The sequence below is a fragment of the Perna viridis genome, chromosome 3, assembly GCF_037379345.1.
Source record: "Perna viridis isolate PV_CMFRI_1.1 ecotype Kerala chromosome 3, ASM3737934v1, whole genome shotgun sequence".
Classification (NCBI taxonomy): domain Eukaryota; kingdom Metazoa; phylum Mollusca; class Bivalvia; order Mytilida; family Mytilidae; genus Perna; species Perna viridis.
The window spans coordinates 43654291-43679886 of record NC_142447.1 but is presented as its reverse complement, the minus strand read 5'-3'; the positions used below and the strand labels follow the sequence as shown (position 1 = coordinate 43679886).

The 25596-nt window shown below is 31.3% G+C and overlaps 2 protein-coding genes and 1 long non-coding RNA gene across 4 annotated transcripts in view; 1 reads left to right on the top strand and 2 right to left on the bottom strand.

Annotated features, from left to right (window-relative positions):
- The window catches only part of LOC148622382 (protein mono-ADP-ribosyltransferase PARP6-like), a 44941-nt gene extending 44411 nt beyond the window's left edge, over nucleotides 1-530 (bottom strand). The window contains exon 1 of the mRNA XM_088572253.1: nucleotides 324-530. Coding sequence (XP_088428379.1) covers nucleotides 324-411 — 88 coding nt within the window. The 5' untranslated portion in view covers nucleotides 412-530. The remainder of the gene's footprint in view (nucleotides 1-323) is intronic.
- On the top strand, nucleotides 521-25202 carry LOC148622380 (BTB/POZ domain-containing protein 1-like). Of its 2 annotated transcripts, none has more exons than XM_088572255.1 (5): nucleotides 521-612; nucleotides 13702-15094; nucleotides 18841-18928; nucleotides 19753-19899; nucleotides 23779-25202. In XM_088572255.1, exons 2-5 carry the CDS (start codon nucleotides 13752-13754, stop codon nucleotides 23935-23937), a joined length of 1737 nt encoding a protein of 578 aa, XP_088428381.1. In that variant the 5' UTR covers nucleotides 521-612; nucleotides 13702-13751; the 3' UTR covers nucleotides 23938-25202. The 2 variants fall into 2 exon arrangements, with proteins under 2 accessions (XP_088428381.1, XP_088428380.1); XM_088572254.1 differs by lacking the exon at nucleotides 521-612 and adding an exon at nucleotides 12228-12369.
- Nucleotides 2382-5061, bottom strand: LOC148622381 (uncharacterized). Its single transcript, XR_015920633.1, has 4 exons — nucleotides 4304-5061; nucleotides 3144-3182; nucleotides 2881-2936; nucleotides 2382-2471 (listed from the first exon to the last, which is right to left on the bottom strand). It is a non-coding gene; the product is annotated as an uncharacterized LOC148622381 (long non-coding RNA).
- Nucleotides 25203-25596: the final 394 nt, after the last annotated feature.

The following is a 25596-nucleotide window of genomic DNA, read 5'->3' as shown; positions in this document are numbered from 1 at the left end:
CTACTTGATATCAAGCCAGCAACAATCTGATTTGGCTAAAGAATACATCCATTAGTATATTAACTTAATCTCACTACCTTCTATAATGCATGTAACTTGTAAGGCAGTCCTGCCACAGTATTGGTTTGAAATTAAAGTGAATACTTTGTTGACCATTCGAAATTCTCCGGATATGCCTTATGAGTAACTAAAAACAGTATAAACTTTATTGGGACAAACATTTTACTAATTTGGATAAATATCCAACTGTCAAAACAAAGGATGACAAAGTGAAAGTTGATGTATATAGTCTGATATTAAAATGTTTTCATTTCGAAAATTACCTCTAAACGGTAGAGAACTTTCCTGACTCATTTTTTCTGCAAGTCCAGCATCGGTGATAAACCTCTGTGTTCGCTTGGAAGACGACATTTCGCCAGTTCCTTAGAACGTGGAAATAAATAAGTAGTTCAATTATAGTTGTGCAATTCAACAATTTTCAGAAACATTTGTTTATGATATATTGTCTCCCTTTACAGCTACGCATGCGTAACTTGCAATTTTCAACTTCCGGTTTTATTGTTGTTGCTGTCCTGTCAATTTCTCTTTAATTTTGTATGGATATGTAGTTCAGTAAGTTGTCATTTACATGCAGTAATATTATTTTAATATTAATTTACCAGAAAAAAAGTTGAATGGTCTCGATAATAAATCTAGAGTACTCCATGACCTACATGAATCACTGACTGGAAGAGTGACAGATACAGGAGCTTGAACAAGTTCAAGAAGTCAGGGAGAACCACTAATTGATGTATTATATCTCAACTGACATATAATCCACCGATTGACTTATACAAGGATAGACCAAATGACATATAATTCACTATTTTCTCAAAAACATCTTTAATTGTAAAAGGGGCATTCCTTTCACTAAGTAGGGAGGTCAGTCAAAATATGAAGTATATAGAAAATGTACAAGTTTATATTAGTTTGAAAGAGCCCAAGAAATGTAACTTACTGGTGCAAAAATTTTTAAAATCGGTCAAGGGGTTCAAAAGTTATTACAATTTAAAGTTCAAAATTTTTGTCATTTTTCTTGCGAAGGCAAAAATGTCACATTTTGGGCACTTCTGTGGCCCACATAAGTCAAACAGGTGAAGAAATTCATACATTGTGTCTTAATCATTTAAATAAAGCCATTTCATACTTTGATTTAAGCCATTCAGGAAACTTGTATCTTAGATACAAAGAAAATTACACTTTTTTAAAATTGGCAAAAAAAACACTTTGGACTTAGTTTTTTTTTGCTATGTGTCAACAGCATCGTGAATTAAAGTGCCATTTTTGGATATTCATATTTGGAAATTGGAAGGTAGTAGAAATATGATACTTTGCTGTTCTTTCAAGAGTAATCCATTAAACAGAAATAAATAAAAAAATATTATGTCAAAACCTCTGATTTGTTTTTCATTGGAATCAGAAACACTGCGGCAGACCCCCTTTTTTTTAAATGTGTTTTTTCAACAAAAAAATACATTTTTGCTTACTAAGAATTCAAAAAAAATATTTAATTTTTTCTGTCACTTGTTTTGTGTGGCAATAAAGTTGCTTGACTTGAAAAATCATGTTTTTCAGCTCAAAAAAATTTTTTGAGGTCGAAAATTTACATTTTAGGGTAAATTTTAGAGCTATTTTCAGTGGAAAAAATGGCGAAAGGTCAGACAAAAAAAGACATTTTGAATTTAAAAGCAGTTTTTAGCACATGACAGTTATTGTTATTGTGATTAAATATGTAAAAACACATTTTTATCAAGAAATAATTGAATTATATTTAAAAACCAACAAGCAAATGTTGAAAAATGGGGGTAAATCGAACATTTCTGAAAATTTCAGATTTAAAAAAAAACCCGCATATTTATGCTTATATTGATAAAAATATCAACCTACCATATACTTATGTGGTACCATTTTAAAGCTTAGAATCTAAGCTATCACATGAAGATACTTTCATCTTATTTTGCTATAAAATGTTTAATGTGGATGAAAATTTGTTAGGCCTATACCTTAAATGAAGCCAGACGATAATCAAAATAAACATACATTTTTGCCGCAAAAAGTGGCAAAATAATATTATATCAAGGTCTGGTCAATTCTAAGTTTCCTAATGTAGTCTTGTAATGGTTTCTTGTTTAAATAGGGTCTTTTAACATAATAATAATCTCATTATTATGTTAAAATTGAATAAAATTTCAAAAACAAATGCTGTTTTCCCAAGAAATTGAGAAAATTTTTATGAATACATTGACTTGAACCAATGCGCATCCTTTCACTAGGGAACTTTGAAGCTCTAGCTGTTTCCTCATGTGTACTATTATGTACATTAAATGATAATAAACAAAATATCATCATTTGATTAAGTTTAATGAACTTTTCGAAGTTTCCATTTCAGGCCAGAAGGGTTTCTTCACCAGGATCTACTATGTCTGCCAAATCTACAAAAGAGATTATGTACATAAGGACATTACACCTATTAACATCATTTACCTTATCAATTTACTTACAGTTAGTTTACTTTCTATTAAATCATAATCTGGTTTGCTAACAATCTGAAAAAATGTAAAACTTTATTTGATGTTGGTTGCTCACAAAGCGGTTGACAAAAGATGTGGCGAGGAGTTAAAAACACCAAACTTCCTTTTCCAGAATAATTATCTTCATTTCAAAACAAGAAGATTGTTTTATAAGGTTATATTAATGTTATGTTAAATAACTTAATATGAATAATTTCGCTGCGTGATCCGTCTGGTTCTTCTATCAAGTGTTGAACTCTCTTACCAATCAGGTTATCGGGTTCAGGTGTGTCTGGAACTACCCTACTTACTGTACCCTACATGGTCCTACCTCAGACTCGGTCCATATTCGTCTCATAGCATAGCCCACTATGCTGCTCAGGCCATCTGAAATAAACAAGTAGTGGAATTCAATGAATATGTACTGTGAGGCAGTTTTAAAGCAGAGTCTAAACACAAAACTAATCGACAGTTTTTGTAAGTAATATATGATTCAAATGTAAATGCTTATTTGTTACCATAATTAAAAGACTCAAAAGTTTTATTATTAAAATAAAGCTACTAAACTAAATCAAAGTATAAAAACTAACTTACCATGAATTCGAAACATCTCCAGAACTCAACAAAATGAAACTAAAATGATGAAAAACAAACAGAAAATAAAACTAAATCATAATAAAATTTACATCAGTGTTTACTTTTTATATGACAAAATAAAATAAATATTTAGGCAGCCTGTTTACTAATACTTTCTTCTGAAATAAATCAATAATTAGAAGAAAAAAACATAGTACAAGTATGTTTCATATACATACAACAAAAGATTGGTATTATGAGTCAATCAATGTAATCCTAAAAAGGTCAAAAAAATATTAAACCATAATTAATTAAAATTTAATGATAAATAATGTATATTACTAGGATTTTAAACCTTTTCCAAGCAATTGTACATGTATATGAATATTAAATAAGTAGAGCATCTACAATCCTCTAAAAAATGAATATGTAAGTTAGCTGTTAAAAATTGTACAGTATGAATATATAAAGTAAACTTAAGAAGATGCAGGTCATATGTAAAATATGCAATTGCCACATATATAAATCTCATCAAATAAGTTCTATTTATCAAGTAAAGTACAAGCAGGGCTACATGCTAATTGTTCTAATAAAAGTCATAATTAATATAATTAACTGATAAAATGAAAACCAGAAAAAAAAAGTTGTGTATCATTTGAAGAAGCAATTTAAGGTTGATTTTTTTTCTACATATGATAATTTTGAATAAATAAAACAGTTAAAATAAATATAAAGAAGGTTTATGCTTAAACATGTGAGTTTCATATAAATTGAGCACTACATATAAATTAAAATTGAATTATCAAGGAAATTAAATGCAATATGTGCAAATTCTCCCAACCAATAGAAAAAAAGCAAGGTAAAATACAGAGACTTCCGATAATATAGGAAAGTCGATAAAGTCCGAAAGATTTTGAATGGATTGCAATCAAACGTTGGGAGAATTTACCTCATTACATATTCATCGTTTAATAAAAATGTTATGGAAACATATTCCAACTAATGCTAAATGAGAGTAATCTTTTTTAAATCAGCTCATGCAGAATCAAACGAAAATCAGACCTTCCAAGAAGGTGAATATAGTTTTTAAGCTTGCAGATGATAAAAGGTCATTCTAGAATTTGACCTTACGGAAACAGGGCGATTAGGCTTATATTAGACATAATTTAGGTACTTACCGTAAGTGATTGGCCTCCATGGCCTAGGTCCATCGTTGTCTGCACCACCAGTCAAAAATCCGTCCAGAAAACAGTCGGTAAAAGGCATTTATCCACGAGTTTTCGAAAATCTTAACAGAAGCTATGGCGGATCAGTAACATCCGGTTAGCAAGAACGATAACCGGTCCCGCTTTAATTTTTGTGAAAACCACGCCCTGACCACCCTAATATCCAATCGATTCCGCAAGCTATTATTGTTTTTCTTCTGAAACCAGGGTTACGGATGGACGCAGAAAGGATTAAATTTTCGGAATCCGACTGTCAGTGCATTCCGGGTACGCAAAAACTATTTTTTTGCAACATGTTTTTCCTTAAAATTACGTAAAAAATATGTTTTGTAACCAAAAAATTAGCCTGACAACCGGATTATCAAAATTGAAGATATTTCCAAAAATTTAAGCCATAAATGAAGAAAATCGGTCCAGTAATAGCTTGCGGAATGAATTTTGAAATAGGTATGATCTTTGACACATAGTTTTTCAGGCGGCCATTTTTCTCAAAGTATCGTCACTTCAAACGTTTGTACCAAATGACCATCAACTCCAATAACAATGAAAGTTGTATATTTAGAAAGAGAAATGTCTTATCTTCAATTACATATATTTTTTATTGTCATGCAATGGATTTTTAACCATTTTCTAACGTGCTAAAGTTGACTCAAAATTGAGAATTTTGCTCTCGCAAGAATATCGATAAACGCACTACCGACCTCCCTACACTAAGTCAGTAAGTGTCAGGAAACCGTGCTGAAGTGTGATGACATACCTGTCATTCCTGGTTCTAGATGTTAACACATCATGCTGCATTTAAATGCAAATTGCATTTGTATGTTCACCTATTGTTATTTTATCCATTACATTGACCCTAATTATCAGTCAATGGAAATCGGTAATGTGTGCGGTTAAGTGAACATGAGTTTCACTCAACAGGTAAGAGCCATGTATTGTTCAATTGAATAGGAGCATACTGACCCTATAAAAATACTAAATCATCATTATTGAAGGTCAATGGAACAGTTGAAACAACAAAAGAAATATTGTAAACAGACAGGCTCAAGTAATGCAGCATGCTTCAACGAAAGGAAAATATATTTTGGGCTCAGTAAGGGTCATATATTGGGTTTTGTTTTGAAAAGTGACGCACAACTCTAAAACAAAGATTTAATTTTGAAAAACAGTATATTACATGTTAATTAGTCTATCCTTGTATATGCCAATTGGTGGATTATATGTCAATTTGAGATATTATACATGTATGTCAATTAGTGGTTCTCCCTAACCTGGTGAACATTTTACCTTAAAATGTTGTATAATACGGATCACTGTCAAATAGAGCTTCTTATTTCACTATAGTTTCAGCTCTCATTTCTGAATTTATCCCATATTTGAGTCTCACAAATTTGCAAATGTTGTTTTAACTGGTGTGAGATATATCGTCAACAGAAATAGTTTAACAAAACTTATCATTAATTTGATTAAAATAAAGATATATGTAGGTTGTATTTGAAAAGTACTTTGAATACAATGTAAGAAATGTCTCAAAGTTAACATTTTAAGTGGTCGAAAATGACTGGCTGAAGAAGACTTAACCAGGTCCCTGTCTCATCCTCCTTTGGACAACCTATTGTAATTTATAAAAATGTATTACTGACAATGTTTGCAGCCCTGATTTATGGCTTCTACTTCTCAGTTCTTATGTACACATAATCTTGATGGCTTGGGACCTGTAAGTAGTTACTTTTATTTCTGGAAAAGCTGTTTAATTGTTAAAACTATCAGAAACAAAGAGCATCACCAGACACTTGAATCAAAACTGTTGGTACAACAATCAATGTATTCGAAGTGTTTTATTTATATTTATTATAGTGATTATCTATCTAAAAGTGCAAAATCAAAATATCAAAAGATTGCATTATTAATAAAAATACAAAGTAATATTTCTACATGATACACAATGTACATGTATCTCTCACTTCTTGGATGTAGCTGTAAATAAAAAATAACATATCAACAAATGCCAGTTAAACATGTACAAAATTTTTAAAAGATAGAATGTACCAAATTTTAATGACATTACTAAATCCTAATTGGAGTGCTCCAAATTACCGAAGTAACAGAAACAGAATGTACATCATTACTTACAATTCCCTGTTGTGCCTCATTGAATTTTACAACTATTACAATATACTAACGGTTGGTGTTGGCTACATGTAGTTGGGATCTGGGTGTTAAACACTGACTATGTCAGCAAGGGTCCAGAAATTTTGAGAGCCTAGGTCAGTCATTTTAACAAACTTCAGCAGATGTTTGTGCCTTTTACATGCTCAGATCAAGAATAAACTTTAGAAAAAACCTTTTTTAGAGTTATTTAAAGATAAATATTGTAATATGTGTTATTTCATTATATTATGTTTTGTACAAAATATATGAACATTTGAACAAGTTCGGTTTCGACCACATGTGGAGGTTCTAACTTGTAAACAAAACATTGTATATTTCCAACTTTTTCATCACATCAGCAAACAGCCGAAAACTTCCGAGTGATAAAAAAATGTTGATTATTTATAAAAGAAAATTGTGAATACATTTTGTATATTGATTTAAATGAATTGTTGACTTCTGTGTTAAAATTATTCAATAATTCGATAATTTAATAATAACAAACTACGACTAATTTTTAGTTTCAGCACCATGTGCATTCGCTACCACTGAAATATCAGTAGGAAAATGTCGGATTTGTCAATCTTTTTCTTAATTAAAACAAGTTATAAATATATGAAAATTCTCCAAGTGACTTCAGTTAATTTGTATATGCAATGGTACTGCACGTGTACCATTAATTTAATTATGCAATCAACTAATCAGTTACAGGTAGATCATAGTCACAGGTGGCTGCACATCGGCTAATATTGGCACACACCTGTCAATTAATTTCCAAAAAACAATTACATGTAAGAGAGAGGTAGACAGGATGTCTATGCACTAAGAAAACCACACAGACTGTAATTTATAAGGGTTGACAAGTTTTTATATCAGGTATTGGAAAATGGTCGTCAGTCATTTGTAAAATTTGTTGGTCAATGACTGGTATTTTTTACCGTTTCTGAACCCTTGTACGTCGGTGTAACACAGAGATTCACTCAGGTCAGACTTAAGTGTTAGAGGACCATTCCACTCTGAGTATAGTGTACTACAATGCAGGTAGCCCATCCTGCCACACTTTCCTCAGCTCAACAGTCTTTGTGCCACAAATGACTCTCAAGCTATTTCACTAGAGCTATCCAAACCCCATGGTTTTTATTTAGGTGCCAAATATATCAGGAGAGCATAATTTGACTGACAAAATTATATCTCTGTCCCTGAGTGACAAGCCCATGACAGTTGACTGGCTATTTAAATCTCACTACCTACTACAATGCAGGTAGTTCATTTTGCCACTTATAAAAGGAATAAAAACAAGTTATTTATCTTTGAATAGGTAATTCATCTAAAAAAAAAAATGGCTACTTACTTGCACTTATGCTTTTTTTATCAACAACTTTGCCAGTAGTCTATTTCTGGAATGCCCCTATTCATAGAACTGTACCTTCTGAGCAACAATTTAGAACAAGTTCATTCTATTTTAGCCTGATTTTATGTCAAAAAGGGATACAAATATTTTTTTTCAGATCTATTCTCAAGTATTGTTTTTATTTGATTGTTAACAGATACAAGTGTTTTTTTTTTTGTTTTTTTTTTTCATAGTGCTATGAAGTGAAGTAGACTTTAAATTATTGAAACTTTCATTAAACAGAGAAAAATATGTTACTTAAAAGTTTTAAGTCACACATTTTTTTCTCTGTTTAATGAAAGTTTTAAACTGTATATACATGTATGTTCCTGTTTTGTTAAAACTGTTCCTTTTTTTACTGTTTAAATTTATTCTACTGTGGATTATATTTTCTTAGATTGAATTTCACAACATAGATAAAGGGTAAACAATCATGGTCTATTGCAAGTACATGTACATATATTTCTTTTAATTTCTTTTTACAAACATTTTTTTTTTTCATTTCTTTTAAAAGACAACCAAAATGGTACAATATGCTTGGCCATTTTATTGTCCCATTATACATTGTACATCCTCGATTAGTCAATAAACTTGTAAAATTTCAATCATCTCACTTTAGAAATTTCTGGTGTGCATATACATTTGTAACTGGCCTTGCTTTTTTAATGGTAATCTGATAATAGCAGATTTATTAGAGTAAAAGGACCTACAAACAACTAAGTAGATTATCAAACTAGTAATAATATGTCATTGCACATGTCTTGCGAAATTTGTGGGGCACAAATGGGTATTGGTCACATACTATATACTGTACATATACAAATGTGTGACCTGTACTTGTACCCTTTTTCGAAATATTTTTTGGTGAGGTTTCCATTATTACCTGATATTTTCAGATAAAAATGTGTACACATTTGCCAAATGGCATGATTACTAGGCTAAAATCACTGATTTGAAATGATTTTTAAAAAAATTGATTATGTTATTTAATTTTCTATTTTTAAAAGTACAGAAATATGTAACCCAAAATTCTGTACCCTAAATTAGTGGGGTATTTTTGTTATCAATACAATTTTAATATATGCTTTATATATAAACCACTAATATGGAGTAGGCAAGCACAATGTTCATGTGCATGGTCCCTTCAAAACTGAAGATTTGGTTTGAAAACTGGAGGTTTTTTATGTGTGTTTTGTTTCATTGCGTATTGAACTAATAAACTATGTGTAAAGTTTATGGAAAACTTCATGCATTATGTTAGTTCCCTTGAAAAACTATGCTGATTATTCTAGAATTTAAATAGCTCTGTTCAGAATTTCTTCAGTTCATACAATCATAAACACAACCTTCGTAGGCTGGATATCTTCAAGTTCTTGAAAAGACTCGAGGTTTACAGGTATACTGTGGTACATGTATAAGTTGTAATAAAGAAATTGAATTTTCTTTTTAATCAAGTCCAAAATTATCACTATTTTAAAGGAATAATATTTCCTTTAACTTTTACAAACAAAATTTGGGAAATACATGTATACTATACTGATGAAATTACAGAAAATGTAAAAAAAAAAAAAAGTAAGGAAGAAGATGACATTTTGCATCACCAATGGTAATATTGAAATTTGTTTACACATGTGGTTCTACAAAATTGAGACCTTTTGAATTGACAGTATTTGTCAAATACATGTATTTGCACAGTAGAAATTAATCTTTATAAAGTGATTCGTTGTCCATAATGTGGTGATACATTGTGTATATCCAATACCAGTGTTCTCCCCATGATTTTTGAATAATGCTGTTCAGCGCATGTGACACAACATTATAGGTACTGTGTCGAAATGTGTCACTTCGTATTTAATGTATTATTTAAAAATTGATCTGTGTATTCAAAATGTACATTGCTGTATATGTTTATATATGAATTATTCACAGGTAAATATTTTACCTTTTTGTCTTTAAATGTAGTAATTATAACTTCAATACTGTTTTTTTTATGTTTTCCTTTTTATATTTAACACAAAATCAAATTATGAAAAGTAATTCTTCACAAACATTTCCTCTAATTCATACACACTCTGGATTCTTCATTGATGTTTTACCTGCAAACTTTTGCTGACAGCGATCCATTGGAAATAACAATTTTTTCATTAGTCTAGAATTTATGTTGGGGCAAAAATTGTAGAAATGATGGCTGTTGGACTTGGGCGTTTTTCAGCAAGTCTGAGGCATTGTCCACAACTCCTCCTCAATGACTTGCAGGATTGTAGTGAAACTCAATGGAGTGTCAGATTAGCATAGAGATGTGTACATATTGTCAGAAAATTATGTTTAAAGTAAATTTGCAGTCATATTCTGTGTTGTCAACAACAGGAAAAAAATAGCACTGATTTCTGCTTGGAGTTGGGTGTTTTAGAATGGCAGCAAAATTGTTCGTAAAAAGTGCTCCGTAAAAATTGTGTCCACCATTAATTGTGTGTCCATATTGATCCCCGAATGTACAGGGTTCAACAGGTGCAGAGAGATAAAGTCCCATTAGGGGCAATGTCAATTTTAAATCGTACTATAAGGTGCCATACATCAAAGGAGAGGGGGGGGGCAGGGGGGTCGTAATTTTCTGTGGTTGTGACTGGGATCATTCAGGAATTATGTCAAAAAAGGGTCAAATTCTTAGTGTCAAATGTCTAATTAAGCACAATTACAGATCAAGGCTGTATCATTTTTAAATGTTGTGCCCATAACTATTTAGTTTTGTTTTGCTTGCAGATATTCATTTGGTATTTAGTACATTAATTGCTTGATAATGATGAGTAACAGATCAAGTTTGAATTTTGTTCCAGTTCCTTGATTTTTAGATTACTTATAAACTTTGGACTTTTTTATGTGAAAACTAAGTTTTCCACTCATTTTTTCATCAAACTTGCATATGTACATTTGATAATTGATGAATTACTTTACCATGACAAGTTACAGATCTATTTCAAATTTTGTTCTTGTTCATTATTTGTTTTGAATTAATTTTAAAATAGTATCTTTATCATTAGGATTTAATTGATTTATTAAGTGACTATTAAGTTGTTTTTTTTTTATTGATCATGATAAATAGAGATGAGGTTGGAGATGATTCATCCTCACTGATGTATACAGAAAGATGATAATGATAACAATATTATCTTAGAATTTTCGATAAAACATGATTGTGGTACAGCTCTCAGCTTTAAGATGATGATGAGATTAATACACATGGTACATTATAGATATGCATTCCTTACAAGCATTTTGATTCAACAATGTTTGTAATGATTACTGTATGGGGGCTATTTACTTTTCAATTTTTAAGATTTCTCAATAATAGACCTGGTAGACATGTCTCTTCGGCAACACTTGGAATACTTCCATATATTATGATGTGTAGATACATATATGCATACCGTAACATGGTGACCATACAGCTTCATCAAGCTAGGTAGGAGTAATGGATTTAATCTAGGTCTGTTTACTTAGACTATTTTTCAAGATTTCTAAACTGTTTAAGACCTTGTGTATACATGTCCTTATTTGCTTCTATATTTTGTGAAGTTAATTATTATGAATTATAGATATATAGATGTGCATACTGTGCATACTATACGCTTGAACTACTATTTTGATGTTCTAGGACAAATCTCATTAGCAGTGGCAGTGTTTTTAGCAGCATGGTAATATGAAGCTATTTTGATTTGATGTGATGCTATCTGAACTGATTTTCTTGTAGATGATATTACAAATGTGATGTACAGATGCAATTCAAATTTTCTAGTTTACCAGGATGTTGTTTGAATTTTCCCGGGACACTGAGTAGTGTACATACATGTATGGCAGTGTTTAGAAATTTTGATATGTTAGTAACCTGTTTATTCAGGGATTGGTTCAGAACTTCAGACAGTAACCATGTTTGTTAAATGTTTATGTTAGGGAGCTACATTTTATCCCAAGTTTATTCAGAGATTGGTTCAGAACTTCAGACAGTAACCCAAGTTTGTTTCAGGTTTTTGTTTACATTTTGTATCAAGTTTATTCAGGGATTGGTTATGTAGGGGTAAATGGAAAGTGAAAATTCTTTGTATTGAGGAAAATAAAAGTAAATAAGCCTTCTACATCACACTATATTGACCGTGAACCTTGAAACCTTTCCTGATAACAAATACTGTACATAATGGTTCTGCTGTTTGAATGCAAGTCTTTGTAACTCAATCCATCAATTGATTGTTTATCTTAGAGATGAGGTTCTGGTGATTATTGGTCTGGCTTTGTGTATTATATAATTATGTAAATTGTGGGATTATTGTTTACAGTGTATGGGATAATTAATCAGTGATAAAAAATTTCCTTGTTTTTGTCTGTGAAAAGTACTATTTTGGAAATTATGATATAAGTACATACACAAGGAAATAATAGTACATGTAGATAAATTTTGATTTTTATAAGTTTGGAATCATCATGGGTGAGTCAGATTTTTATGTATATTTCTATCCAAATTAATTTTTTTGTTTGAGATTCCTTGATATTTTGATTGTCTTACTAGCTGTTCCTACATGTGGTACACATAGCTACATTTTCACAAATTGATATAATGGAGTATGGGTTATTAAAGTGCACAATATATTTGGGATTGTGTCGACCATGCCATTGATAGTGGGGTATTTAAAAAAAAATTGTAGCAACACTAATAGATATTGACTGCACAAGTGAAGTTATGTTGTGTCTTTTTTCAAAATTTTTCTAAATGTGGCTTTGAAAAGGATAGGTAATGATATGGCCAATATTTGGCCCCCTGCATGACTTGATATTAGACATTTGATATGAAATTTTTGTTATAAGTGTTTATAATGTTAAATGAATGACTTACAATGTAGCATGTTCAACCACATTTACATTTATAAGCATATTGTGTTTTCAATGATTGAATATGATTCGAAACTTGGGAAATCAGCTAAAATCTTCCACCAAATATGCCAAAATTGGACACTTTGGAACATTTTTCAGTTATTGATTGTCTGGCTAACTTGACCCAAAAGTATTGTTGATATGACTTAAATAGTAGTCCAAATTAGTTAAGATATCCCTGGGTCACCCTGGCAGAGACCCTTGAAAATAACAAATATAGCATTGAAAAATGGCTTGCAGGTTTTCACCTTCCAGAGAACTGAAAAATGATGAAAGTGAAAATTTTAAAACCATTTTTAGAAAATAAAAGCATCCATATAACAATGCATATTGCAGTTTTGTCATTTGCATCAAAATTGCTTTTTTTTTTTTTTGTAAAATAGAGGGCCAAATATGACCCTTATTGTACCTCCTCCTTTGTGAATACATAACATGAATAATTATAAGCTATGTTTTTTTTCATTACTAAGTTGTAGCACATCAATCTATTTAAAAAGAGATTTTTTGGGGTACTTCAGAAATATTTAAGCCTATAATGTACTGAATATATATATATATATATTTTTTTTTGAAAAAGGGGGGGTAACTTTTGAGAGGCCAACATGTACAATGTAGGTCAAGATGAACAAAGATTCATTAAATTGATGCTCTTGTCAGTTTCTTTAGCTTTTCTCAGATAGGATGTTATTTTCTATATGCTGGTACCATGATCAGTTCTCAGTCAGGTACAGGATTTGGATCTTAAACAACTATTACTTTTGCATGTTTTTGCAAGAATTTGATTCTAAGAAAACTTATCATTAATAGTTGATGTACATGTTTCATGTGTTGGTAATAATATTGTTGTTTGGGTTGTACATGATCCATTATTTTAATTGTCTCTTTTCAGGTAAAGTCGAACTGAAATTCTTTTATAAAATTCTACATAAAGAAAAGAAAATGGATGAAAAGGAGAAACCAGATAAACATGATAAACACTCAAAAAGGAAGGAAAGGAAAAATGATGAGAAAAATGCAAATAGAGAAGAAAATCAGACTGCTAAAAATTTATGTACAAATCAGAAACTTAATTCAAATCCTAGAAATCCACTCAATTCTCTTACCCATTCACAACTACATCCACAGCAGGCAGCCTCTAACGGAGCATGTGCTGAACCCATTGAGGCTATGGATGATACTAATGATTCTCCTCTGAATACCATGATAGACATGCCTGTCCAAAACCCAGTGAAAATAGACAGAATTCCCTCCTCTTCTGAATTGCCTATATTTTCTAGTCAGTTTGTGTCTCCAATCTCAACTCAGAGTGATTCTTTACCTGAAAAGTTACCAGTGATATCATCAGTTGGAGCAGCTTTTGGGCATGGTGGCAATGCTCCATATAACTGGCAGGCAACTAAAACGTGTGTAAAGGATCGACTGTCTTATTTGTGTAATACTGAAATCATGGCTGATGTACATTTTATGGTGGGTGCCCCTCCTCACCAACAAAAAATACCAGCTCACAAGTTTGTTCTGTCTGTTGGGAGTGCTGTTTTTGATGCCCAGTTTAATGGTCCAATGGCAACACAAGAAGAAATAGTAGAAATCCCTGATGTTGAACCTGCCGCTTTCATATCTTTGTTAAGATTTCTTTATTCTGATGAAGTGAAAATTTGTTCTGATTCTGTGATGACAACTTTGTATGCAGCCAAAAAATATGCTGTTCCTGCCCTAGAAAAACAATGTGTTGAATTCTTGAAAAGGAATTTGAGTAGTGATAATGCATTTATGTTACTTACCCAGGCAAGATTGTTTGATGAACCTCAGTTGGCAGCACTGTGTTTAGAAACTATTGATAAAAACACCCATGAGGCTTTACAAGCAGATGGTTTCACAGATATTGACTTGGAAACATTATGTTGTGTCCTGGAAAGAGATACTTTAGGGATCAGAGAATTTAAACTTTTCGCAGCAGTTTGTCGTTGGGCAGAGGCTGAGTGCACTAGGAAGAACTTGCCGCCTAGTCCAGAAAACCAGCGCAGTATGTTAGGTCGTGCACTGCGATTAATAAGGTTTCCATTAATGAGTGTTGAGGAATTTGCTCAAGGTGCAGCACAAAGTGGACTTTTAGAAGATAAAGAAGTTGTAAAATTGTTTCTGTACTTTACAGTAAATCCCAAACCTCAAATTGCTTTTTTAGATGTTCCACGATGTTGTTTAACAGGAAAAGAACAAGTTGTCTCAAGGTTTTGTCAGATAGAGAGTCGATGGGGCTACAGTGGAACGAGTGATAGGATCCGGTATTTATAGTATAGACTTCCTAGTGTGCCAGCACTCCACAGTATTGTAGAACTGCCTAATTTTGGTCTTGTAATCTGATGCTTTGTAACTTTTATCACTTTAAAAAATTGTCAAGCACCTGTAAATCTATATATCTAGAAACAGCTCAAGCCAAGGCCTTCAGAATGCAGTAAAAATTTTCTGGAAGAAAATTACCCACAGAATATAGGGTTACCACAGAAACCTTGCAAAAATATGCGAAAATTTGCAAAAAAGGTCATAAAATCAGGTTTAAAAATATCAAATTTCCCACAAAATATCTGAAATTTTTATTTCATCCCCTGAAACTGTTCAAACTTTTTCCTTCAAAAACCCCTTCCTCATATGGGCATCACCAGTTAGATTTTGAGCTATTTCACTTTGTAATCCACTTATTAAATTTAGCCTGGTAAAAAATTGACTTTCACTTTCACAATGAAATCAAATTGTCATTGAAAAAAAAGCCCCTTCAACATTGAAAATATATAAAACATTGCAAAATACTTTTAAAAGTCACCTTTTTTCAGAAAATGTTTTATCAACAATAGATTCTTCGTTTTTAATCACTATAGCAACCACCGGTTTCCATTTATGTCATTTTTCATCCCTAGCCAAAAGTGCGAAACTAAACTAAACTGTGGAGTGCTGGCTGTGTGTAAATTTCCATTCTTTCAACACATTTCTTTTCATTCTTTCCCTATACATGTCATATTCCATGAGTTCCATTTCATAATTGTGAAATTCCATTGTATTTATATTCACACCTATCAAAACTGAATTTCTTAGGGGCTGAAATATACATATTTGTTTAATTTAGGCATCTTTTTATTTTACACAGTTCCAATTGAATTGTACTGTTAAACATATTAATTTTCCCAGATTTTGTTAATTGAACATATTTGCACATATAAATTTTTGCTGTTTCAAAAACAAAATCATGAAAATCATTTTCACAGGTTCTGTTGTTTGCTTTTACCTGTCCACTGTTAAGATAGCGAAAATTACATTTACAGTAACTGATCTAAAAAGACTCAGAATGTCTGGTTTAGATAGGTCCTAATGTATAATTTTGTTGCTGATACAAATTTTGTATTGATAAAAAATATCTGTAGAAAATGTTTAGACGGGACTTTTACCTTAGACAGATCAAAGTATGTTGTAGATGTTCATCATACTGGTAATCACATCTTACTCAATGCCCTTTAATTTTGTCTGAATAAGTCATGATTACATACATATTTTGTTGAGTTTTCATGGTGTAAAGATATTCTTAACAGATTTGAAGTAAGTGTACGGAACAGACCATGTTATTGGGGGCTCAATGTATGTTTCAAAGCAAAGGAAAGTAATACAATTTCAAAATTTTACAAAATGACTGTTTTGGTGTTAAAAATTTTTAAACCAGAAAAATATTTTGTTTAAAAATTTGAAGGAAAATATGGTTTTGAGTTATAATTGCAAAAAAAATCAATAATGTCAGGAAAAATAATAATGTGATGATGGTTTTGAGCCAAACAAAATAATCTGATCTTTTTGACAGAAAAAAGTACATATTTTGATGATAAAAAGTCCACAAAAAAAATTTATCCAAGGTGAAAATTCTTAGACCCTTCATTGAGATCTACTAATTTTTGATTACCACAATGCTGCATATTGTGAAAATTTAATATGAAGCAGGTGTAAGCTGTCATGCCTGTAGGAGGACGAGGTTGGATATATGCATGTATATCATATATGTTTTATTTTATTTGCCTTAAATTTTATGTCTTTTACAGTTTTACATTAAACAGGACTTTGTTTTGTTTGACTTAATGAGTAAAGATCTTGGTATTATAGCTTAACCTACTGTTAGTCCGAAATTGAGCTGTCTCCATGCTCTGAGATCTTTCATTGAATTCATACTGATTACCATTATGAAAACTTAGTTATAAAATTTTCTTTTCATTCAAAGAAATAAAACTAAAGTAAAGCATGCTAAAATATTTGGGGTCTTGAAAAGGGGTGTACCAGGCTTTTTTGTCTAAACTTTGCACATGATCACTAAAATAAAAATGTGACATCAGGGCTATACAATATAATCAAATGTGACATCAGGGCTATACAATATAATCAAATGTGACATCAGGCCTATACAATATGATTAAATGTTATTAACCAACTACCCAACTTTTGTTAAAATATGTAAAAAATGACCAATTGATATGAATTCAAACCAGGCATCTATACTGGGCCAATATGGATCAAACCAGGACCAATACAGCATCATAACTTCCAGTCTTTTGACACCCCCATCTTTAGTTAGAATTGGATTTCATGAACTTTGATCACCAGGACTAAAAGCTGCAGAAACACAATTAATCCATTTTATACAAAAAGGATACTTAAGACTAATTAAAGCAAATGAACCTTCATGTTCTTTGTAGAACATGAAAACAACTGTTCAACAAATCATCTAGTTGTGTTGATTAATAAAATTGTCAATAAATATGTAATTTCATATTGGCCCTGTTGTAGGTTTCGGTCAATCGTATTGGCCTCGATAATTTTATTGGCCCTCAGCAATGCCTCTGCGCCAATACGACCGCCTCAACCAATATGACAGACCTCAAACCTACAACAGGGCCAATATGAAATTACATATTTATTAACATATGTTACTGCAGGGCTATACAATATAATCAAATGTTACAAAGAGCTAAAATTACCATACATGTACATTGTACATCTACATGTTAACCTCACAAATTAAAAAATGTTCATAATTAATGCATTGACTGATTTAGTTAATATACTCAGTTTTTTTTTAAAACCTTCAACTTGTTGAGGTTACATGCTTGTGGGGGTTTTGATCCTTCAGGATCAAAATATCTTATGTCAACGGTTATCTTTTGTTTCTGAACAATGCACATAATATAGTCTATATATAATGCTATTTATATCAATTAATATCTCTTTAAAAATCGGTAAATGTGTTTCAGGCAGTAATTCACCTTTTAAATATCCTATCATTGATGCAAATGAAATTAAGATTAAGTCATTAAATAAAATGAAGATTTGAGGGACTTCTTTTTGGCCTTGAAAGATGTTTAGTATTAAATTGCTTTCAGGAAATCGAATTTTTGCAAAATGTGTCAAGAAGCATTTAATATATTAAGCATATCAAAATCTTTTATGATTTATAAACATGAAGTGCAGAGCAGTTATTTGAACCAAGTAAAATTTGCTTTGAATTACTATATTTTCTGTGAAAAATACAAAATAATTGAATTTTTACATAAAAAATTCCTTTTACGTAAAAATCTTCTACATCCGACTGTCAATGGGGAGAGTCTATCACATGAACTGTTCCATGTACATGTATGCATATATCTGAAATCAATATAAAAAGATTAATATTCAGATTCAACATTTCAGATGAAAAATTTTTAAATTTTATGGGAAATGCAAATTTATGATTACAGTTGTATTTAGCATTATTGAATTTTTGAAATGGACTGTGTATGCTACTTTTTTTCACAATAATTAAAAACCTCCAGTGCTTACAGCACTTTTATTTCACAGAATTGAGACAAACATGTGCAAAGCTTGATTTACTTATGTATATGTATATGCTTATTAATCAAATGCAAGTACTTACTTCTTCCATGTACCAAGTAACAGTTTTATTGCTTAGTATTGAATTATATATGCATATGATCTAAATGTATTTTAAAATTTTAATTGATAGGTTTATGGTAAACAGAAGAATATTTGTGGTTGGATTTGGTCTTTATGGAAGTATTCATGGACCCAAAGAATATTATGTTACTATTCAGGTACTATAGTATGAATGGTAGACATGATATTGATGAGAACTGGCAGACTTAATGTTGCATGTCAAATTGTAAAATGCATTTTTAAAATGAATAGAAAAATAATGATATGATCAATACACAAAAGACAACAAATATCAAGTGTTAGACATTTACTCATGGTATGGACACTTGAAGGCTTAGATTCTCCTTTCCAGATCGATTTCAATTTTATAATGAAAATCAGAAAGAAACTTTCAAGATGTATCAATTTACATGAAGTAAGGTATAGAATGTAAAATAATTTGAGTTTACCTTAACACCTACAAACTAGTGTATCCCTTACAAGACAAAGGCGAGAACAAGAGCTGTATGCTTCTTATAAACTCTCAAAGGATGGTTGCATGGGCGTAATGGATAATATACATGTAGCTAGTCCCTGAACCTGCATAGGTCCTTCTAGACTGACATATAATGGTAGAGTATGATCTGTCTGAACCTCATTGTAACTGTCCACAATAAGTCATAAAAACAAAATCAGTTAAGAGAGAACAGAAATATTATGTAATGATGGTGCAGCTTGTTTACGTAATATGAATGAACTAAATAAGCTTATTTTCAGTTGCACTTCTGCTTTAAACAACAGATGACCATTTGAAGTTTAATGTTATAAACCAAACAAGTCAAGAGTAGCAATCAAAGAAATAAGAAAAACATTACCTTTATTTACTCTTTCATATTCATACTTCTTCGTTTCATAATGTTTCTTACATTTGCATCAAGTTTTAAATGACTTATATCCATTTGGGATCAGGTTTTGATAAAGGTGTTATTTTTTTAACGTGTAGATAATCCAATCAGATACAGGGAAAGTAATGGGACACAATGATACCAGCTTCCAATGTGATGGGTCAAACTCAACCTTCAGAGTCATGTTCAAGGAACCTGTAGAAATTCTGCCCAACACTAGCTACACAGCATGTGCCACATTGAAGGTTTGATATTTACCTTAGTTTGGGATTTAAATATGTTGTTGTTTAAAAATATGGCCACTGTTACTTAAAATAGAACATAGTGATCAGACAGAACTTTTTTGCACATATATCATTAACCGTTTTAGTTTAGCCAAATTCTGATAGAGTTAAAATGTTCAGCATGATGAGATCTATCTGTGGTTAAATTTTCATGTTAATCTGTTTAGCTATGTTGGGAGTTATTTCCCTTTTATGACATTTTTTCACTTTTTTTATTGTTATTTCCTTAAAAAATCTTCTCCTTTGACAATTCTGGACATTGGTATGATTGCTTAGGTTTGAGTGTTTGGAATTTTTATCCAAGAAAAAAATATGGCTGCTTTTACAAAAATAGAATGCTTCTTATCGAACCAGGTGAGTGATTCGAGCTTTTTGCAGCCTTTTGTTTAATTTCTGTTTTAAATGGTAGGGTCAGAAAATATATTTGTACACTATTGAACAGGCTATTTGGCAAAGCTGTAAGGCTTTCAGATTTAGCTGGAACCCCCTACAGGATTTCTTTTTAGCTCACCTGACCAAAGGCCATGTGAGCTATTACCATCACTTGGCATCCTTCGTCGTCATCCGTCATTGTCGTTAACAATTATACAAAACTCTTTGCCTTTGAAACTACTTGACTAATTATAACCAAACTTGGTATGAATGTTCTTTGGGGTATCCTGCATAGAACTGGTGTGGGGATTTTTTGATTTGTCGAAAGAGATGACTGCTGTTACTAAAAATATAACATAGGGGTCAGACATATATCTCCTAAATCGTTAGGTTTGGCTGAATTCTGACGTGGGTAAAAGTGTTCAGCATGATGAGATCTATCTCTGGTCAAATTTTGGTTTTAATCCATTAAGCCATGTTGGAGTTATTGCTCTTTTTCAATGATTTTTGCTATTTTTAATATTATTTCTTTCAAAAATCTTCTCCTCTGACACTACTGGACCAATTGAAACCAAACTTGGTATGAATATTCTTTGGGGTGTACTGCATAGAACTGATGTGGGGATTTTTGATTCATCGAAAAACATGGCCGCCATTACTTAAAATATAACATAGGGGTCAGACAGTAGTTTTTCACATATCTCCAAAACTATTAGGTTTATCAAAATTCTTTCAATAGCTGAAATGATCCATATTATTAGGACTACAAAAGTCTTCAGACTCCTTGTAAGAGTTATTGCCCTTGAAAGGAGAAAAATGACTTTTTTTAGTAGTTTTAAGTCAATATCTTGAAAACTATGATAGAGGAAAAGAAACTTTCAATTTTTGAAAAGATCTTGTGACAAGTCCTACCAAAGACTTCTTGGGTCAAAATTGTTGGACAACTTCTTGTTTAATTTATTGCCTTTGAAAGGCAAAATTCAACAAGATGAGCAATTCAGGCTCCTGGGAGCCTCTTGTTTATCTCCAACCTCCTTGATAAATGGTACATTTTTTATTTTGCTGTAAGCCTTTCAAGTCAAATTAGCCAAAAAAGTGCTGAGAAATCCATCTACAAGTCATAGAAAAGTGAGGGGATCCAATTTCTACCAATCAAATTGCTTTAAAATGAAGATTTGAAGAAAAAAAAAACTCAATTTATGAAACCCAGGCCAAGTTGTTGATAATTGTTGATGAATAAGACTGTTGAGACAAAAATAACTCAAACATACATGTAGGATTACATTCATGTAGGAGTCAGACAGCAGTTTCTGGAATTTTAGTCAAAAGTGAATGGAAGATACATAGTCTTAAAAAAGTGACTTTGGCATAGTTGTGAAACTATATGGAAAGAATAGCAACATATAGCTGCTTGCAAGTACTCTAAAAGTTACTACCATTGAGAGTTGGTCATAATAGAATCATCCTGATGAATGTCTTCCACATTGCTCTTCAGGTATGTGGGAGATTTTGTGCGAAGAAATGTTTCGCACCACAATATAGATCTACAAACATTTTAGTACACCAACTCATATTGGATTCACCTTCCATCTGTCCAACAAAATTTTCTCACTTGAGAGACAAGAAAATTCTGATCTTTAGGTGTGAGAGATTTCCTGATCTCAACCACAGGTTGAGACAGAGCATGTGTGCTTTCCCATAAAAAATTGGCATAAATATATTAAGAGTTTGTGAATGATCATAAATTGTCAATGCTTTCTTTTAAAATAATAATTTTATCAAGAATAACCAGTGGTTGATTATTTTTTGCAGTTTGTTTATATCCACAAGATTTCCCAACCTTGCACTTATATACATGTTATATTAAGGTGCACTGTTACGCACACCAAGTTGACCCACTTTAATTTTGTAAAACTTAAAAGTTGAAAATTGGTGCATATATTGATTAAATGTAGTTAAGCATTTATACACTGACAGATCAAGATTTGATATATGTAATGGTAAACAGGTGTAAGGTATCCAGAACATTTCAGTCCCCTGCCGTATTAGGTTCTCTCTGCATCAGCTGGCTGATTTTCAAAATACCTTATTGCACACGAACTTTAGGAACTATAATTGCAAGAAAATGAATTGAAAAGGGTGTTATTATTTTAAGCCTTTTTCCACCTCCTCCATGCATGCTTTCTTCCTGTGCTAGTTGTTAAGTGCCTGATATTTTATATAACATAGTATTTGGCTGTTAGTTTTGAAAAGGCACTCCTGGTTTGTACTAAACCTCAGTAATATTTTTAGATTCTTTATATATCAACTCCCAATGGACGGATTGATTTCTTATTTGTAGTGGCTTTATATAGATTGGGCACAGGTTGTAGTCAGATTCCAATGTGTTCGAGAAAAAAAGAGTAGGGGTATATATGTACCTTATACCAAAATGCATGCTATTTCATGTTTTGTTATAATAAGGGAAAAGAAAACAAAATGGACCTTGTTTAAAGATAATATTTACTGCTACTTGCAGTATGGAAAAATAATTCACTGAATCATACACTTGTTATACACGTGTTGAGAAAAAGTAAAAATTTCATAACTACATACTTTTTGTTTTATTTGGGCAACTGTAAATATCATATTTGCATAGACCTATTATTTATTCTTTCACAAACAATCTTTTCCTAATTTAATACATGTATAGTATTAACTTAAATCACAGAAAAGTTGACTGAAGTCCTTTGCAATGAGAAAGGATTTAGGAAAACTGAATTTGAGATACTGTAAGGAGAAGGGTCTTATTGGCCTAAAATTCAGTCAACTGAAAATTTATTATAAATTGTTGAATGATTTAATTGTGAATTTGAAGACTTGAATCCATCACAAATGAGAAAACATAAATACTTCTGATAACACTTGCATTGAAAGTAAATAAGTATTGCTTGAAGTTTACATATTTTCAGATATTCTGTCATATTTTCACTTTTTGGTCTCTTTCTGGTCATAATTTGGTAAGAAAATGGTGCCCAATCCCAAGAAACAACTTCATATTTATTGAATACATGCATTATTACACGGTTCATCATATATGAAGATATAAAGTTATTTCTTGAGTGTGGATGTAGTTTTCTAAAGGTAAATTTGTGTGCAAAAACTGCAAAATTTACAATTCTGAGCAGTTTTTGCTGAATGATGTAAAATTTAGGCACCATAATGACATCATTATAATGACCTAATGCCAAATACTATTGTTCCTTATTTTTATATATTTTATCATGTTATGAACATCATTTATATTATTACAACAAAGTTGATATTTTTAGGTAACATTCATAGCTTTATGTCCCTACACCTATATGAAACAGGATCCTGAAGTGGTAAGGAATAAGTAAGGATTATTCTATTATACAGACAGGTTTTGGTAAGTGAAGAAATAAGAATTATTTATTTGATACAGATGAGTTTTATCTATAATTACAGGGTCCAGATTCATATTATGGTGCCAAAGGTTTAAGAAAGGTTACACATGAATCTGTTTCAAGTGGCAAAGTGACTTTCCAATTTACATATGCTGCAGGCAACAACAATGGAACTAGTGTTGAAGATGGACAGATACCAGAAATTATTTTCTATACCTAATGTTATTGTTGTAAACAAGATCAGTACATTGTCATATGTCATTGCTCTACTCATGTGACATCAAGTTAAATACCTCACAGTCAAATTTATCATTAACTGTGTTGAACTTGGGATAAAGATGAGATGTTTGACTACTTTGTTTCAAGTTATACTTGTTCTTGGTTAAAGAAGTCACTTCAGAGGAGTGTGTGGTTTCGATTAAGAACAGGCCTCTCCAAATATTACATTTGGCATATCTCGGATGAATTTTTTTTAAATGTTTGATTGCTGATTCTCTGGAGAACACTTCATATTACCCATGCCCCAAATGATTGCTCTATGGAATGAAGAGGATCAATTTTGTTTGGACCTTTAGAGCATTCCACCAAATATACGTTAACAACTTCCTGACATTTCTTTTTTTTCATACAATTAATCAGTTGAAAATGCTTTCTCTCTGATTGTTTTTACCACCTTCAGTCTTTTTGACTACACATTTCCAGACTTTGGTCTCCTGTTTTGGAGAAGTTTATTGTATTCTTCTTAAATTTTCTTAAAAGTCTTTAAGAATTTTATCAATGGAATAGTAATATTGTGTTAAATGTGATCACTGGAATCCTTACTTACTATAACATTGTGGATGAATTTAAGATGCTGTAAATTACATTGTTCCTCTTCCTTTGTATTTCTTTTTTAACTCTGCTTTTCCTTAATGCTCTATTTTATTCTTTGGGCTACTGAAATTACCTGTTGAAATTAGGGTATTTCTTGCCTTTATTAGAGAGATTTGATTGTTTGCAGACTTATTTGTTGTTATTGTTTATAGAACAATGCATGCAGATGTGTTGAGCGTAAATTATAGTCATATACTTAATGCCATAAAATTGCTGGATAAACTAAAAAGGACAACTGAATACTTGATGCAAGTAAAGTGATTACGATCAACCTGATGAATCCATAATTTCATTATCATATCTTATATTGGAATCATCATGTGATATGTGTTTCTGATAATATTGTAGCATTTATATTTTGTCAGGTTTTGTATTTGTGTCAATAGAAGGAGGCTTTACCTGCAGCTTATATTATCTCACATTCTATAGTTAACTGTTTCTGTAATTTATATGACAACATTTGTCAATTTTATTAAAATGCTGTAAATTTTAATACAGATACTTATACATATTTAGTTATAAGTAATGAAGTGCTTTCAGATGTTTGTTATTTGTGTAATGTAGGATCATGTCCCTATTTATTTATCAGTGGTGTTAAAATGTTATAAAATATTTCAATTGTTTTATTATTCTTTAAATGCCTGGTTGAAATGTTACAAGTGTTTTAAAAGGTTATTTTCCTTTCTTAATTTCCTCAAAGGGAGCAATCATTTGATATAGGGAAAATATGAACAAGATCTAATTTCAGTTAGACAGAATTAGAACTCTTAGTAAAGTCAAAAGTGAGCAATTTTTGACTAGAGGCTGCTAGGAATTACTTACCTAGTTCTTTTTTTGTGCCTTTGAAGGTCAATAATTCTAACAAGGAGTCATCCAACAACTTTGATTCAAGGAGAATTTTGTAGGTTTTTCGTAAAGATTATTTCATCAATTGAAAGTTTTTTTATCTATTATAGTTTTCAAGGGCAGTTACTCTAGCAAAGAGATAGGTCTCACTACTAACCAC

What these genes read in the sequence shown, in the direction of transcription:
- LOC148622380 (XM_088572254.1), top strand. An exon ending in AATATTATGTTACTATTCAG is followed by an intron (nt 18,929 to 19,752) that starts GTACTATAGTAT and finishes TTTAACGTGTAG; the next exon opens with ATAATCCAATCAGATACAGG. An exon ending in CAGCATGTGCCACATTGAAG is followed by an intron (nt 19,900 to 23,778) that starts GTTTGATATTTA and finishes CTATAATTACAG; the next exon opens with GGTCCAGATTCATATTATGG.